The 15,420-nt window shown below is 39.5% G+C and overlaps 1 protein-coding gene across 2 annotated transcripts in view; it reads left to right on the forward strand.

Moving 5' to 3' along the window:
- The first annotated feature begins 447 nt into the window (after window positions 1-447).
- The window catches only part of actl6b (actin-like 6B), a 15,619-nt gene continuing 646 nt past the window's right edge, over window positions 448-15,420 (forward strand). Inside the window, exons 1-13 of one of the 2 annotated variants that reach the window (XM_073823366.1) lie at window positions 448-591; window positions 3,049-3,125; window positions 3,377-3,542; window positions 3,839-3,939; window positions 5,427-5,524; window positions 5,657-5,751; window positions 10,079-10,185; window positions 10,258-10,347; window positions 10,423-10,484; window positions 10,588-10,702; window positions 14,089-14,169; window positions 14,247-14,342; window positions 14,410-14,496. In XM_073823366.1, coding sequence (XP_073679467.1) covers window positions 567-591; window positions 3,049-3,125; window positions 3,377-3,542; window positions 3,839-3,939; window positions 5,427-5,524; window positions 5,657-5,751; window positions 10,079-10,185; window positions 10,258-10,347; window positions 10,423-10,484; window positions 10,588-10,702; window positions 14,089-14,169; window positions 14,247-14,342; window positions 14,410-14,496 — 1,200 coding nt within the window. In that variant the 5' untranslated portion in view covers window positions 448-566. Of the gene's footprint in view, window positions 592-3,048; window positions 3,126-3,376; window positions 3,543-3,838; window positions 3,940-5,426; window positions 5,525-5,656; window positions 5,752-10,078; window positions 10,348-10,422; window positions 10,485-10,587; window positions 10,703-14,088; window positions 14,170-14,246; window positions 14,343-14,409; window positions 14,497-15,420 lie in introns of both variants that reach the window. The other variant, XM_073823365.1, reaches the window with a different exon arrangement.

Raw genomic sequence — 15,420 nt, forward strand, 5'->3', positions numbered from 1 at the left:
AATCTGGTTTTTGCTTTGTCATTATTATGGTGTATGGAGTGTAAATTGATGTGGGGAAAAACTCATTTAAAGCAGTTTAACATAATGCTGCAACAAAACGTGAAAAAAATGAATAGGTATGAATACTTTTGCAAGGCACTGTATGTAGGCCTACATATATATATATAAAAACATACTAAACATATTTGAATTCCTTTTTGCAAAAAAGGGCCTGAACTTTTCATCATCCGTGATGAAGAATGCAACTACTCAGCCATCCATCATCACCCGCACAATCACTGATTTATTTAAAACGTGGCATAATGTAAATGCTCCACTATATTGATAATTCACAGACAATCGTCACTGACGAAAATGCTTTACAGCAGCACGTGACAGCGCGAGGGTCTACCGGACACTCGCCGGTTACCGTCAGCAGCGCGTGACCGGTGACAGCAGCAGCGGGACGCGCGTGCGCGTGCGCGTGCGGGAATATTCGGTTCTGTTATTTCACCAACAGCGAACCGAGCTCACGAGCTCACGAACACACCCGGTTCGAGCGGCGGAAACTAATCGATCCACGCGCGATGAGCGGCGGCGTGTACGGCGGAGGTAAGATGAGCGATCGCACATCACCATGACAACCGCATCCCAGCATCTCGGCATCCCTGCGTTCATGAACATAGTGTGTACATGCTAGACCTGGAATAACGCACACGTGCAAAAGACATGCTTTCACCATTGGACTCTCATCCTACAGATCAACACCACAATAGAGTTTTTCTTCTTTGCCATAGTTTTTGTCTTGACACCAAAGATATGTGTTGTATATTATAGTATGAATCAATCTGATTACAGGAGGATGCTACAATCAAAATTCTTCTTTTAATCATGCAACACATTATCTGATAATAATTAGCCTGTGTTTATCATGATTTTAAAATGTCATAAATTGCTAATCCTGTAATGGTCATTCATCAGTGAGTCATATATGAGCACAGATCTGATGAGTAACTTTAGTTGCCAGTTATCACACGTGTATCAACTTCTCCGTGTTCATAAACAGCCACAGATACTGTAAATCTGTCTATTGTCTCTTAATGTGGACGATCCAATCAGCAGCTCTGAATTCATGTGACCAAAGGTTTGCGAGTGAGGGACGTTTGATTCATATCGGAGCTTCGTTGTGGGTTCAGGAATCATTTGATGTACACTCTTAAAAATAAAGGTGCTTCACGATGCCATAGATTAGAAGAACCTTTTTGTCTGGTTCCATAAAGAACCTTTAACATCTGAAGTACCTTTCTGCTTCACAAAAGGTTCTTTGTGGTGAAAGAAGGTTCTTCAGATTATAAAAAGGTATGAAAGAGTTGGTTCTTTCAAGAACCTTTGACTGAATGGTTCTTTGTGGAACAAAAAAATGGTTCTTCTATGGCATCGCTGTGAACAACCTTTTAAAGCACCTTTATTTTTAAGAGTGTAGATCAGAGATTCAGAGTGAGTTTCGCCAATTGTTTGATGTAGATCAGAGCTTCGGAATGGTTCACGAGTTGTTTGATTGAGATCGGAACTTCGAAGCAAGTTCGCAAATTATTTAATTCAGATCGGTGCATCACAGCGGGTTCACGAATCATTTTATGTAGATCAGAGCTTCAGAGCGGATTTGTGATTCATTTGATTCATATCAGAGCTTCGGGGTGGGTTCGACAATTGTTTGATTCAGATCGGGGCTTCAGAGCGGGTTTGTGATTAATTCAGATCAGGTCTTCACAGTGGGTTCACGAATCATTTTATGTAGATCAGAGCTTCAGAAGGGGGTTAGTGAATCATTTGATTGATATTGGAGTTTCAGATCGGTTTACAAATCGTTTGATTCAGAGCTTCAGAGCGCATATCACTCATGTTTTTTTCTGATTTTTTTAATAAATAGTACAAAACATCAAACTATTAAGGCAGTACAGCTATAAAAATAAAACAAATAAAAAAGAAAAAAAGTATACAGCTTTTGCACATAAGATGAATAGAGAGTTTTCACTGAACTTTAGATAGTTTCCATGTACTTGTCGAGATCAGCTTAAGAAAAAAGAGGTTTAGAGCCAGATTTTTGTGTGAAATTTAGTTAGCAGGAAACACATTAATTTTAAGTTCTATTTTCCTATATTCTCTTTCGAGTAGTCAAACAACCCAAAGAAAACATCTTCAAAACAGAAAGAAAAGTCACCTAGAAGACATCCACAGATCACAAACACTCACTTTATGGATTTATGTAAATCTGCTTTCAAGTAATGTGTGTGAATAGTAATGTATACAAGTAACGCAAGTTACGTAATAATATTACTTTTTCCAAGTAACTAGTTAAGTAACGCATTACTTTTTAATTGACAAGAAAATATCTGAGTTACTTTTTCCCATTTATTGATTAAAAGCTCTCCTGTCCTCATGTTGAGAGAAATTGTGAGTAAGATGTTCCTTTAGTTCTAGAATAAACGTGAACATGCATTAATTCATCTCACTCACTAAAAAACACATACAGTATTCTTCAAAATGAATAAAAATCTGCAATAATTAAATGTTAAATAATACAAATATCCTTTATGTATTTAATCCCATTTTATGAACCGATGTCTTTGCTGCTGACCTTCGATGATCCAATTCATCCAAACTAATAAACAGAAATGACTCGAGATAATCTAACATTTGTTTTCCCTTTTTATTGCTGAAGAGTTGATTTTGTTCTTCTGCGGTCTACTGTACAGACGTCAATTTACTTTTCTCTAAGCCTGAGGTTTTTGGTGTGAAAAGGCTTTTACATTTGACAAAAATAGAGTTTTTATATTAAAAACAAACAAGCCCTGTCCAGGTTTAAAAGGAAACAAAAAAAGTAACGTAACACATTACTTTCCATAAAAAGTAACTAAGTAACGTAATTAGTTACTTTTTTAGGGAGTAACTCAATATTGTAATGTATTACTTTTAAAAGTAACTTTCTCCAACACTGGTGTGAAAAGAGATTTACTAATAAAGCTGAGATGCCATTAATATTGATCATACACTCTCTGTGTGTCTCAGATGAAGTTGGCGCTTTGGTGTTTGATATCGGCTCCTTCTCCACTAGAGCAGGATATGCAGGAGAGGACTGTCCCAAGGTAACGACCCATCCATCATCTATCATCCATCAAATTAATACTCAGCAAAATAATCAATGTAACTGCACTGACACTATCAGATGAGAATAGATCTTGAGTTGATCTGAAGAAATTTGCTGTATTGCTGACTTGACATGATTGACAGGTAAAGCCAAAGCTTTGAGAATCATCCTGAAAGTCTGGAGTTCCTAGAGTCTGTCTCTACTGAACATCACATGATTATCATTGTTATGCTCCCATTTGCTGTTCAGGCAGATTTCCCGACTACTATAGGAGTGAGCGCTGAGGAGGAGGGGCAAGCGGATATGGGGGCGGAGCAAGAGAGCAACAGTGGGCGGAGCTATTACATAGACACCACAGCTCTGCATGTGCCACGGGCCGGTGTAGAACTCATCTCTCCACTAAAGAATGGCATGAGTACGACACACACAGGATCTGATATCAAATGCAGAAGTACATTTGTGACCCTGGAGCACAAAACCAGTCTCAAGTAGCATGGGTATATTTCAATAGCTAACAATACATTGTTTTCTTTTATGCCAAAAATCATTAGGATATTAAGTAAAGATCTTGTTCCAAGAAAATATTTTGTACATTTTCTACCGTAAATATATCAAAACTTTAAAAAAAAACGTATAACTGGTTTTGTGGTCCAGGTTTGCATTTTGCAGAATGTCTCAGTTTCGATTGTGTTCTCAATTGATTTCTTTTAGTTGAGGACTGGAACGCATTTCAAGCCATAATCGACCACATCTACAGCAAACACATCAAATCTGAGCCCAGCTTACACCCTGTTCTGATGTCTGAAGCTCCTGTGAGTACATCAACACTCTTACAGGAATCATATTAGCACCAAAAATTCATATGAGCTGAAAATGTGCTCATCTTCAGGCCATCCCAGATTAGGATGAGTTTGTTTCTTCATCAGATTTGTATAAATGTGTCATTCCATAACTGTCTCACCAATAGATGTGAATGGGTGCCGTCAGAATGAGAGTCCAAACAGCTGATAAAAACATCACAATAATCCACACCACTCCAGTCCATCAGTTAACATCTGGAGAAGACAAAAGCTGAAACAAATCCATAATTAAGACGTTTTTAACTCAAATACAATGAGTCCATAATGCATAATAACGCTTCCTCCAGTAAAAAAGTGGTCTGGTCTGAATCAGGAGACAAATCTGCACAGATCAAGCACCGTTTACAAAACAGCTCTAAACAAATATGTGGCTGGCTTTTGATGTGAGAGACAACAGGAGATGGACTTTTTCACTGGAGGAAGCGTTATTATGGATTATGGACTTTTTTAGCTACAACTGTCTTAATGATGGATTTGTTTCAGCTTTTGTCTTCTCATGATGTTAACTGATGGACTGGAGGGGTGTGGATTACTTGTTTACAATTATTGTGATGTTTTTATCAGCTGTTTGGACTCTCATTCTGACGGCACCCATTCACATCCATTGGTGATCAAGTGGTGGAATGACACATTTCCACAAATCTGATGAAGAAACAAACTCATCCTAATCTTGGATTACTTGATCTGAAAAGATGATGTTTAATAGCAAAAGAAGTGTGTCATTTCATCACTTGCTCCCCAATGGATGTGAATGGGTGCCGTCAGAATGAGAGTCCAAACATTTTATAAAAACCTCACAATAATCCACAAGTAATCCACTCCACTCCAGTCCATCAGTTAACATCTGGAGAAGACAAAAGCTGAAACAAATCCATCATTAAGACGTTTTTAAAATACAAGTCTATAATCCATAATAACGCTTCCTCCAGTGAAAAAGTGGTCTGGTCTGAATCAGGAGAGAAATCTGCACATCAAAATCAAGAAACTGTTTACAAGCCAAAACAGCTCTGAACAAATATGTGGCTGGATTTTGATGTGAGAGACAACAGGAGATGGACTTTTTCACTGGAGGAAGCGTTATTATGGATTATGGACTCAATGTATTTTAGTTAAAAACATCTTAATGATGGATTTGTTTGAGCTTTTGTCTTCTCCAGATGTTAACTGATGGACTGGAGTGGGTTAGTTGTGGATTATTGTGATGTTTTTATCAGCTGTTTGGACTCTCATTCTGACGGCACCCATTCACATCCATTGGTGAGCTAGTGATAGAATGACACATTTCTACAAATCTGATGAAGAAACAAACTCAAAAAAAATTAAATATCAAAACTACAGAAATTTATGAATATTTGTTTAGGGTTAAATCTGAAAGAACCAAGTGGACATTCACAGTATTTCTCATCTGAAGCAATGTTGTGATGTTTCTCTTGTGACAGTGGAACTCGCGGGCGAAGAGGGAAAAACTAACTGAACTCATATTCGAGCATTACAACATCCCTGCCTTCTTCCTGTGCAAGACCGCCGTGCTCACCGCGTATCCAATCACAAAGAACTACTTGGGAACATCAGCCAATCATAATCCAGAGAGGCTGAGTTCCCTCATGTGTTATAGACAGGCTAATGATGTCATGATGTTTGTACGTCACCTTAACCTGATCCACTGCAGCTTTGCTAACGGTCGAGCCACGGGCCTCGTGCTGGACAGCGGAGCCACGCACACCACTGCCATCCCAGTGCATGATGGGTACGTCCTGCAGCAAGGTAAATAAAAGACTGTGCATTATTTAGTGGCATGGTCAGTATATAAGGCCTGTAAATGATCCACATGATAAAAACTGTGCTGATAAACCTGTTTCATACAAACTATTACATGCCTTCTGTCTACATTTTTACCAAGTCAGAGCTTCCACATATCACCTTCAACTGGTGCTTCATGTGTCTCCAATCTGATTTCTATATAATAACTGTGGTAATATTTCCCTACTGGACTGAAGCAGCTTGGCTTTACTTGAAGCTTTGTGATTGATTAGGCAAATGTGATACAAAACAAAAAACACATATGCAAACTTTTGTTTGCAGAACGAGTTCGCGAATCATTTGTTGCAGTTCGGAGCTTTAGAACGAGTTTGCGAATCATTTCATGCAGTTCGGAGCTTTAGGACGAGTTCGCGAATCATTTGATGCAGTTCGGAGCTTTAGAACGAGTTTGCGAATCATTTCATGCAGTTCGGAGCTTTAGGACGAGTTCGCGAATCATTTGATGCAGTTCGGAGCTTTAGAACGAGTTTGCGAATCATTTGATGCAGTTCGGAGCTTAAGAACGAGTTTGCGAATCATTTGATGCAGTTCGGAGCTTTAGAACGAGTTCGCGAATTATTTGATGCAGTTCGGAGCTTTAGAACGAGTTTGCGAATCATTTGATGCAGTTCGGAGCTTAAGAACGAGTTTGCGAATCATTTGATGCAGTTCGGAGCTTTAGAACGAGTTCGCGAATTATTTGATGCAGTTCGGAGCTTTAGAACGAGTTTGCGAATCATTTGATGCAGTTCGGAGCTTAAGAACGAGTTTGCGAATCATTTGATGCAGTTCGGAGCTTTAGAACGAGTTCGCGAATCATTTGATGCAGTTCGGAGCTTTAGAACGAGTTTGCGAATCATTTGATGCAGTTCGGAGCTTAAGAACGAGTTTGCGAATCATTTGATGCAGTTCGGAGCTTTAGAACGAGTTCGCGAATTATTTGATGCAGTTCGGAGCTTTAGAACGAGTTTGCGAATCATTTCATGCAGTTCGGAGCTTTAGGACGAGTTTGCGAATCATTTGATGCAGTTCGGAGCTTTAGAACGAGTTTGCGAATCATTTCATGCAGTTCGGAGCTTTAGGACGAGTTTGCGAATCATTTGATGCAGTTCGGAGCTTTAGAACGAGTTTGCGAATCATTTCATGCAGTTCGGAGCTTTAGAACGAGTTCGCGAATCATTTGATGCAGTTCGGAGCTTTAGAACGAGTTCGCGAATCATTTGATGCAGTTCGGAGCTTAAGAACGAGTTTGCGAATCATTTGATGCAGTTCGGAGCTTTAGAACGAGTTTGCGAATCATTTCATGCAGTTCGGAGCTTTAGGACGAGTTCGCGAATCATTTCATGCAGTTCGGAGCTTTAGGACGAGTTCGCGAATCATTTGATGCAGTTCGGAGCTTTAGAACGAGTTTGCGAATCATTTGATGCAGTTCGGAGCTTAAGAACGAGTTTGCGAATCATTTGATGCAGTTCGGAGCTTTAGAACGAGTTCGCGAATTATTTGATGCAGTTCGGAGCTTTAGAACGAGTTCGCGAATTATTTGATGCAGTTCGGAGCTTTAGAACGAGTTTGCGAATCATTTGATGCAGTTCGGAGCTTTAGAACGAGTTCGCGAATTATTTGATGCAGTTCGGAGCTTTAGAACGAGTTCGCGAATTATTTGATGCAGTTCGGAGCTTTAGAACGAGTTTGCGAATCATTTGATGCAGTTCGGAGCTTAAGAACGAGTTTGCGAATCATTTGATGCAGTTCGGAGCTTTAGAACGAGTTCGCGAATCATTTGATGCAGTTCGGAGCTTTAGAACGAGTTTGCGAATCATTTGATGCAGTTCGGAGCTTAAGAACGAGTTTGCGAATCATTTGATGCAGTTCGGAGCTTTAGAACGAGTTCGCGAATTATTTGATGCAGTTCGGAGCTTTAGAACGAGTTTGCGAATCATTTCATGCAGTTCGGAGCTTTAGGACGAGTTTGCGAATCATTTGATGCAGTTCGGAGCTTTAGAACGAGTTTGCGAATCATTTCATGCAGTTCGGAGCTTTAGGACGAGTTTGCGAATCATTTGATGCAGTTCGGAGCTTTAGAACGAGTTTGCGAATCATTTCATGCAGTTCGGAGCTTTAGAACGAGTTCGCGAATCATTTGATGCAGTTCGGAGCTTTAGAACGAGTTTGCGAATCATTTGATGCAGTTCGGAGCTTAAGAACGAGTTTGCGAATCATTTGATGCAGTTCGGAGCTTTAGAACGAGTTCGCGAATTATTTGATGCAGTTCGGAGCTTTAGAACGAGTTCGCGAATTATTTGATGCAGTTCGGAGCTTTAGAACGAGTTTGCGAATCATTTGATGCAGTTCGGAGCTTAAGAACGAGTTTGCGAATCATTTGATGCAGTTCGGAGCTTTAGAACGAGTTCGCGAATTATTTGATGCAGTTCGGAGCTTAAGAACGAGTTTGCGAATCATTTGATGCAGTTCGGAGCTTAAGAACGAGTTTGCGAATCATTTGATGCAGTTCGGAGCTTAAGAACGAGTTTGCGAATTATTTGATGCAGTTCGGAGCTTTAGAACGAGTTTGCGAATCATTTGATGCAGTTCGGAGCTTAAGAACGAGTTTGCGAATCATTTGATGCAGTTCGGAGCTTTAGAACGAGTTTGCGAATCATTTCATGCAGTTCGGAGCTTTAGGACGAGTTCGCGAATCATTTGATGCAGTTCGGAGCTTTAGAACGAGTTTGCGAATCATTTGATGCAGTTCGGAGCTTTAGAACGAGTTCGCGAATCATTTGATGCAGTTCGGAGCTTTAGAACGAGTTTGCGAATCATTTGATGCAGTTCGGAGCTTTAGAACGAGTTTGCGAATCATTTCATGCAGTTCGGAGCTTTAGGACGAGTTTGCGAATCATTTGATGCAGTTCGGAGCTTTAGAACGAGTTTGCGAATCATTTCATGCAGTTCGGAGCTTTAGAACGAGTTCGCGAATCATTTGATGCAGTTCGGAGCTTTAGAACGAGTTTGCGAATCATTTGATGCAGTTCGGAGCTTAAGAACGAGTTTGCGAATCATTTGATGCAGTTCGGAGCTTTAGAACGAGTTTGCGAATCATTTCATGCAGTTCGGAGCTTTAGGACGAGTTCGCGAATCATTTCATGCAGTTCGGAGCTTTAGGACGAGTTCGCGAATCATTTGATGCAGTTCGGAGCTTTAGAACGAGTTTGCGAATCATTTGATGCAGTTCGGAGCTTAAGAACGAGTTTGCGAATCATTTGATGCAGTTCGGAGCTTTAGAACGAGTTCGCGAATTATTTGATGCAGTTCGGAGCTTTAGAACGAGTTCGCGAATTATTTGATGCAGTTCGGAGCTTTAGAACGAGTTTGCGAATCATTTGATGCAGTTCGGAGCTTTAGAACGAGTTCGCGAATTATTTGATGCAGTTCGGAGCTTTAGAACGAGTTCGCGAATTATTTGATGCAGTTCGGAGCTTTAGAACGAGTTTGCGAATCATTTGATGCAGTTCGGAGCTTAAGAACGAGTTTGCGAATCATTGGATGCAGTTCGGAGCTTTAGAACGAGTTCGCGAATTATTTGATGCAGTTCGGAGCTTTAGAACGAGTTCGCGAATTATTTGATGCAGTTCGGAGCTTTAGAACGAGTTTGCGAATCATTTGATGCAGTTCGGAGCTTAAGAACGAGTTTGCGAATCATTTGATGCAGTTCGGAGCTTTAGAACGAGTTTGCGAATCATTTCATGCAGTTCGGAGCTTTAGGACGAGTTCGCGAATCATTTGATGCAGTTCGGAGCTTTAGAACGAGTTTGCGAATCATTTGATGCAGTTCGGAGCTTTAGAACGAGTTTGCGAATCATTTGATGCAGTTCGGAGCTTTAGAACGAGTTTGCGAATCATTTGATGCAGTTCGGAGCTTTAGAACGAGTTCACGAATCATTTCATGCAGTTCGGAGCTTTAGGACGAGTTCGCGAATCATTTGATGCAGTTCGGAGCTTTAGAACGAGTTCGCGAATCATTTGATGCAGTTCGGAGCTTTAGAACGAGTTCGCGAATCATTTGATGCAGTTCGGAGCTTTAGAACGAGTTCGCGAATCATTTGATGCAGTTCGGAGCTTTAGAACGAGTTCACGAATCATTTGATGCAGTTCGGAGCTTTAGAACGAGTTCACGAATCATTTGATGCAGTTCGGAGCTTTAGAACTGAATCAAATGATTTGCGAACCGCACAGAATGTCCCGAAATGAATCAAATGATTCGTGTGTTGTGTGTGTGTGTGGTTGTATTCAGGGATCGTCAAGTCTCCTCTGGCCGGTGATTTCATTACGATGCAGTGTCGGGAGCTGTTTCAGGAGATGAACATCGACACAGTTCCTCCGTACATGATTGCGTCTAAGGTAGCGTGTCTCCTGCAGTTCTCCTCCATGTGTGTGTCCTTCAGTCTCTCAGTGTGTGTTTGTGTTGATCAGGAGCCTGTGAGGGAAGGAGCTCCGCCGCTTTGGACCAAGAAAGACAAACTTCCTCCTGTCACCAAGTCCTGGCACACATACATGTGCAACGTAAGTCTGGAAGAACATGAGAATGACATGTAGGTGAGGTGCGTGTGGTGTGGTCACTGAATGTCACTCTTTCAGGAGGTGGTTCAGGATTTCCAGGCATCAGTGCTGCAGGTGTCTGACTCTCCGTATGATGAACAGTGAGTGGAACACACACACACACACACACACACACACACACACACACACACACACACACATGTGAACACTCCCGTGTCTGATGTGGTGTTTATGTGTGCTCAGGGTTGCCGCACAGATGCCGACGGTGCACTATGAGATGCCGAGCGGATACAGCACAGATTACGGAGCGGAGAGGTTACGGATCCCTGAGGGCCTGTTCGATCCGTCTAATGTGAAGGTGAAGACTGGATCAGATCTGCTTCAGTCCATCCAGATCACTGCTTCTCAACCAGGAGTTCACTTCCACAAGGGCTGCAAAATAAGTTCAAATAAGACAAAACAAGATGAAAATCAAAGGATTCCTTGAATTCATTCCATCAACAAATGTCATTTCATTTCATCAGGATTCCCACAATCTTGGAAAACCTGGATCCATGAGGAAGTTCAATTTTAAGTCATGAAAATTAATAAAATCTTTAAAAGTTATGAAAACAATCAAATCTTGAAAAGTTACGGAAATTAAATAAAATCTTGAGAAGTTAGGAAATTATTAAAATCGCCAAAAAATCATTGGTAAAAGTTATGAAAATTTATGAAAATCACAAGAAGCTATGGAAATGAAAAAAAATGAAAAAGTTGCAGAAATTAATAAGACCGCGAAAAGTTATGGAAATTAATAAAATCTTATGTTGTGGAAATGAATAAAATCTCAAAAAAGTTTTGGAAATGAATAAATTTTTTAAAAGTTACAGAAATGAATAAAATAATGAAAAAGTTGTGGAAATGAATACATTCTTGAAAAGTTATGGAAATGAACAAAATCACGAAAAGTTATGGAAATGAAAAAAAATGCAAAAAGTTGTGGAAATGAATAAAATCAGTAAAAAGTTATGGAAATTAAAATCATGAAAAGTTGTCCAAATGAATAAATTCCTGAAAAGTTATGGAAATTAATAAAATCACAAGTTACGGAAATGAATGAATGAGATAAAAAAAGTTGCGGAAATGAATACAATTGTGAAAAGTTATGGAAATCAATAAAATCTTTAAAAAAGTTGAAATTAAAAATTGTTTGAAAAGTTATGGAAATTAATAAAATCATGAAAAGTCACAGAAATTCATAAAATCTTAAGAAGTTATGGAAATGAATAAAAACAAAACGTTTTGGAAATAAATTATGAATAAAAATTGTGAAAAGTTACTGAAATTGATCAAATTGTGAAAACCTATGGAAATAAATAAAATATTAAGTAGTTAGGAAAATGAATAAAATCACAAAAAGTAATTAATAAAATTGCAAAAAGGTTCTGGAAATTAATAAAATATAAAGAAGTTATAGAAATCTTAAAATGTTATGGCAATTTATAAAATCTTAAAAAAGTTCTAATAAAATTAAATCTAAAGAATTTATGGAAATGAATCATGAGCAAACTGCTTTGAAGTGCAAACAGTTTTACCATTTACAGTTACTCTTCTCATTATTTCCTAATAGCAGATAATAAACCAGAAGTCTTACCCATAGGCTTATTTCCCTTTGAAGCAGAAAGAAGAAAATGCTTTTGTGGGTCAAAATAAATCAATCAAATATATTGCAATCCCATCTTTGTCATTACAGCAGAAGCAGCAGAAAGATCTTGTGGCTGTGAGTGGAAGAGGTTGAGAAGCACTGATGAAGATGAAGGTGTTTTCTGTAGATGAAGAGTGTGATGTTGACCTTGTAAGGATTAATTAGCTCAAATTTATAATGATTCAAATAAGGAATCGAATCGAAAGATTCGGAACTTGATTAAATTGATTCAGAGTTAATAGATTACACTTCTTAACCATTCGTCCAGCAAAGTGGTCAATTCAGCATACTGTATTAACTCAAAAAGGTTTATATTATGTTCCTGGCCAAGATCACAAATAAACCAAAATATTACGTTAGGAAATTTTAAAGCTGAGGTAGCTTGATCTAAACACAGATAGAACTTTGTGAACATAAAGTCAAGACACTTCTTTTAATGAAACAATGATTTATTGAACTACTCTAAGACACAACACTAATCTCTACTAAAACACAAATAAACACACACACACACACACACATTCACACTCACACTCATACAGTTCCGGGGATGAGCAATTACTGAGTTGAAGAGAATGTTCTAGTATCTTAACTAGTTCTTAGATCGCAACCTTAGAAAATCACAAAAGCAGAGACTTAGCTTTTAACTACTTAGGGAGTATTTTGCACCAGTTTCAGCGAAGTAAACAGAGATCTTGTTACTTGCGTTTGTGCCGGGAACGGGGGTTCCGGGGGCTCGTCTGAGCGAAAGTTCTGGTTGGTTGCTGGTCGATGACGTAGTTTGGGAAATCCCTCGACGTGGAGGAGTAGTTTTCTGGAGCTGATCTTTCGGTTGCCTGGTTACGCAGGTTGATGCGCTGGAAGTTCTTTTGAGTCGGCGTTGCGAGACTTGGAAAAGTTCGGCAGTCACGAAACTTCAGTTCTGTAGAGTTTTGATGGCACCGTTGCGTGCTTGGTCGAGTGGTCGAGCGGTCGAGCGCAGATGGAAAAGCACTCAAACCACAAGAGGCGAAAGGCGTGAGGCGAGAGCTGGGAGCTCTGAGTTCGCTGAGTTCTTGCTGAGTTCTCGCTGAGTTCTGTTAGGAACATGAAGTTTTAAACGGGCCGCTAGGGCACGTCCCACGATGCTGGGATCCAATGGCATTGCTGAAGGGTCGGGTCACGCCACCCCCTTTCCGTCCTGTAATTCCTTCTGGTACGTAACTTATTAGGATATGGATTTCTCTGCAATTTTTTTTTGTTATTAACTTCAATAAACTATTTCGATGCCTAAAGTATACACTATCATTTTCTCATTCATTTTGCTGTGCATCATTCATTCAGACAATTTATTACATATCAAAATAAAGCTATATTGCTTGCATGCTAATACATTTGATAACTTCCTTTCCTAAAGGCATATAATGCATAGATTAAACTCCAATGATCACATAAAACACATAATATAAAAGAAAACATGAAAACATATGATACTGTTGAAAAGCTGATTGTTTCTTAAAGATTGTCTCTGCAGTGTACTCAATTGAGACGCTGCGTTGGATTCGGAATGTCAGACGAGAGTGGGACAGGAAGTCCGAAAAACCATGTGAGTCACGCTGGACGCATCATGTGCCATGCCAGCTTAATTTCAGAAGACTGGAGGTTTGTTTCTTAGGTGCTCTGAGACAGAGAGCATTTTCTTCTCTCTGGATGCGTAAGTCGCAGATCTCGACAAAAGCGGTCCATACAATTAGCGTCTGGTGATTATCATGTGATGGTCATGTCTCAGCATTTTGACTGAGAAAGAGGGTCCTTTTGTTTCTTTGGAATATGGCCATTTCTGTTTTGTACGTTGTTCTGCAAGTTACAATCTTCTTGTACTCCTTTCGTGAATTAATGTTAACGGGGCAGGCCGGGTCAAGACTAGTGAAGACTTGTAGACTAGCTGGCGTCTACCAGATGGTCATGTGCTGGTTGTGATTAATTTTATGGCTGGCTTGATTCTCTGCAGTTTGTGTGGTGCTCTGTTGATCGAGATCCTACAACCTCCATGTGCATGTTCTGGTTGATCTTGTCAGGGTCTGTCGGGTAACACCATGCTGGGCGTCGGACACGTGGTCACCACCAGCATCGGCATGTGCGACATCGACATCCGGCCGGTAAGACAGACGAAACGCTTCAGTTATTAGAAGATATTAGAAGTGTGTCATTCTAAGCGTGTGATCTGTGTGTCGAGGGTCTGTACGGCAGCGTGATCGTAACGGGAGGAAACACACTCCTGCAGGGCTTCACCGAGAGACTCAACAGAGAACTGTCTCAGAAAGCACCACCGGTGAGTCCTGATCTTCATCCCGTCTCAGTCTGATCTCATCCTCACCAGTTTACTCTTTGTGTTTCAGAGCATGAGACTGAAGCTGATCGCCTGTAACAGCTCCATCGAGAGGAGATTCAGCTCCTGGATCGGAGGATCAATCCTAGCATCACTGGTGAGAATCACAGCCGCTCTATCACACTATACAGATGAGCTCAAACTTTACCGAATCTGAAAAATGGTCATTACTGTAGCAAAAAACAGGGATCATACAAAATGTTGCATGCTGTTTTTTATTTAGTACTGACCTGAATAAGATATTTCACATGATAGATGCTTACATATAGTACACAAGTGAAAATAATAGTTGAATTGATCAAAAGTTTACATCCATGAAATGCATTAATGCCACCTCTGAATCTTGTCAAAAAAAAATCTGCAAATATTCTTTAATGCCACATTTGTGCTCTTCTGTGCCGTGAAAGCATTTATTTTATTTTAAGTAGGAGCACTAGTGTTCCTGAAAAGAAATAAGCATATTTCTAAGTCGCTAAAAATGCAATGCAACCTTTTAAAAACTAACTGCAAATGTTTATGCAAAGTGTAAACTAGTAAATATAATCATCAACTCATGCAATACTGTACTTATACTTAACTTATACTCCTTCTGGAGCATCAGTGAGTGTTTGAACCTTCTGTAATAGTTGCATATGAGTCCCTCAGTTGTCCTCAGTGTCAAAAGATGGATCTCAAAATCATACAGTCATTGTTGGAAAGGGTTCAAATGCACAAAAATGCTGGAAAACCAAAGAATTTGTGGGAGCTGAAGGATTTTTCTGAAGAACAGCAGGCAGTTTAACCCCCGGACCAATTCTTTATACATGTTATACAACAATTTATACATGATCTTAAAGCTAAATAAATGATGTATGGTTTGTTAGGATAGGACAATATTTGGCTGAGATACAACTATTTGAAAATCTGCAATCTGAGGGTGCAAAAAAATCTAAATATTGAGAAAATCACCTTTAAAGTTGTCCAAATGAAGTTCTTAGCAATGCATATTACTAATCAAAAATTAAGTTTTTATACATTTATG

Source organism: Garra rufa, chromosome 18 (genome assembly GCF_049309525.1).
Source record: "Garra rufa chromosome 18, GarRuf1.0, whole genome shotgun sequence".
NCBI classification, from domain to species: Eukaryota; Metazoa; Chordata; class Actinopteri; order Cypriniformes; family Cyprinidae; genus Garra; species Garra rufa.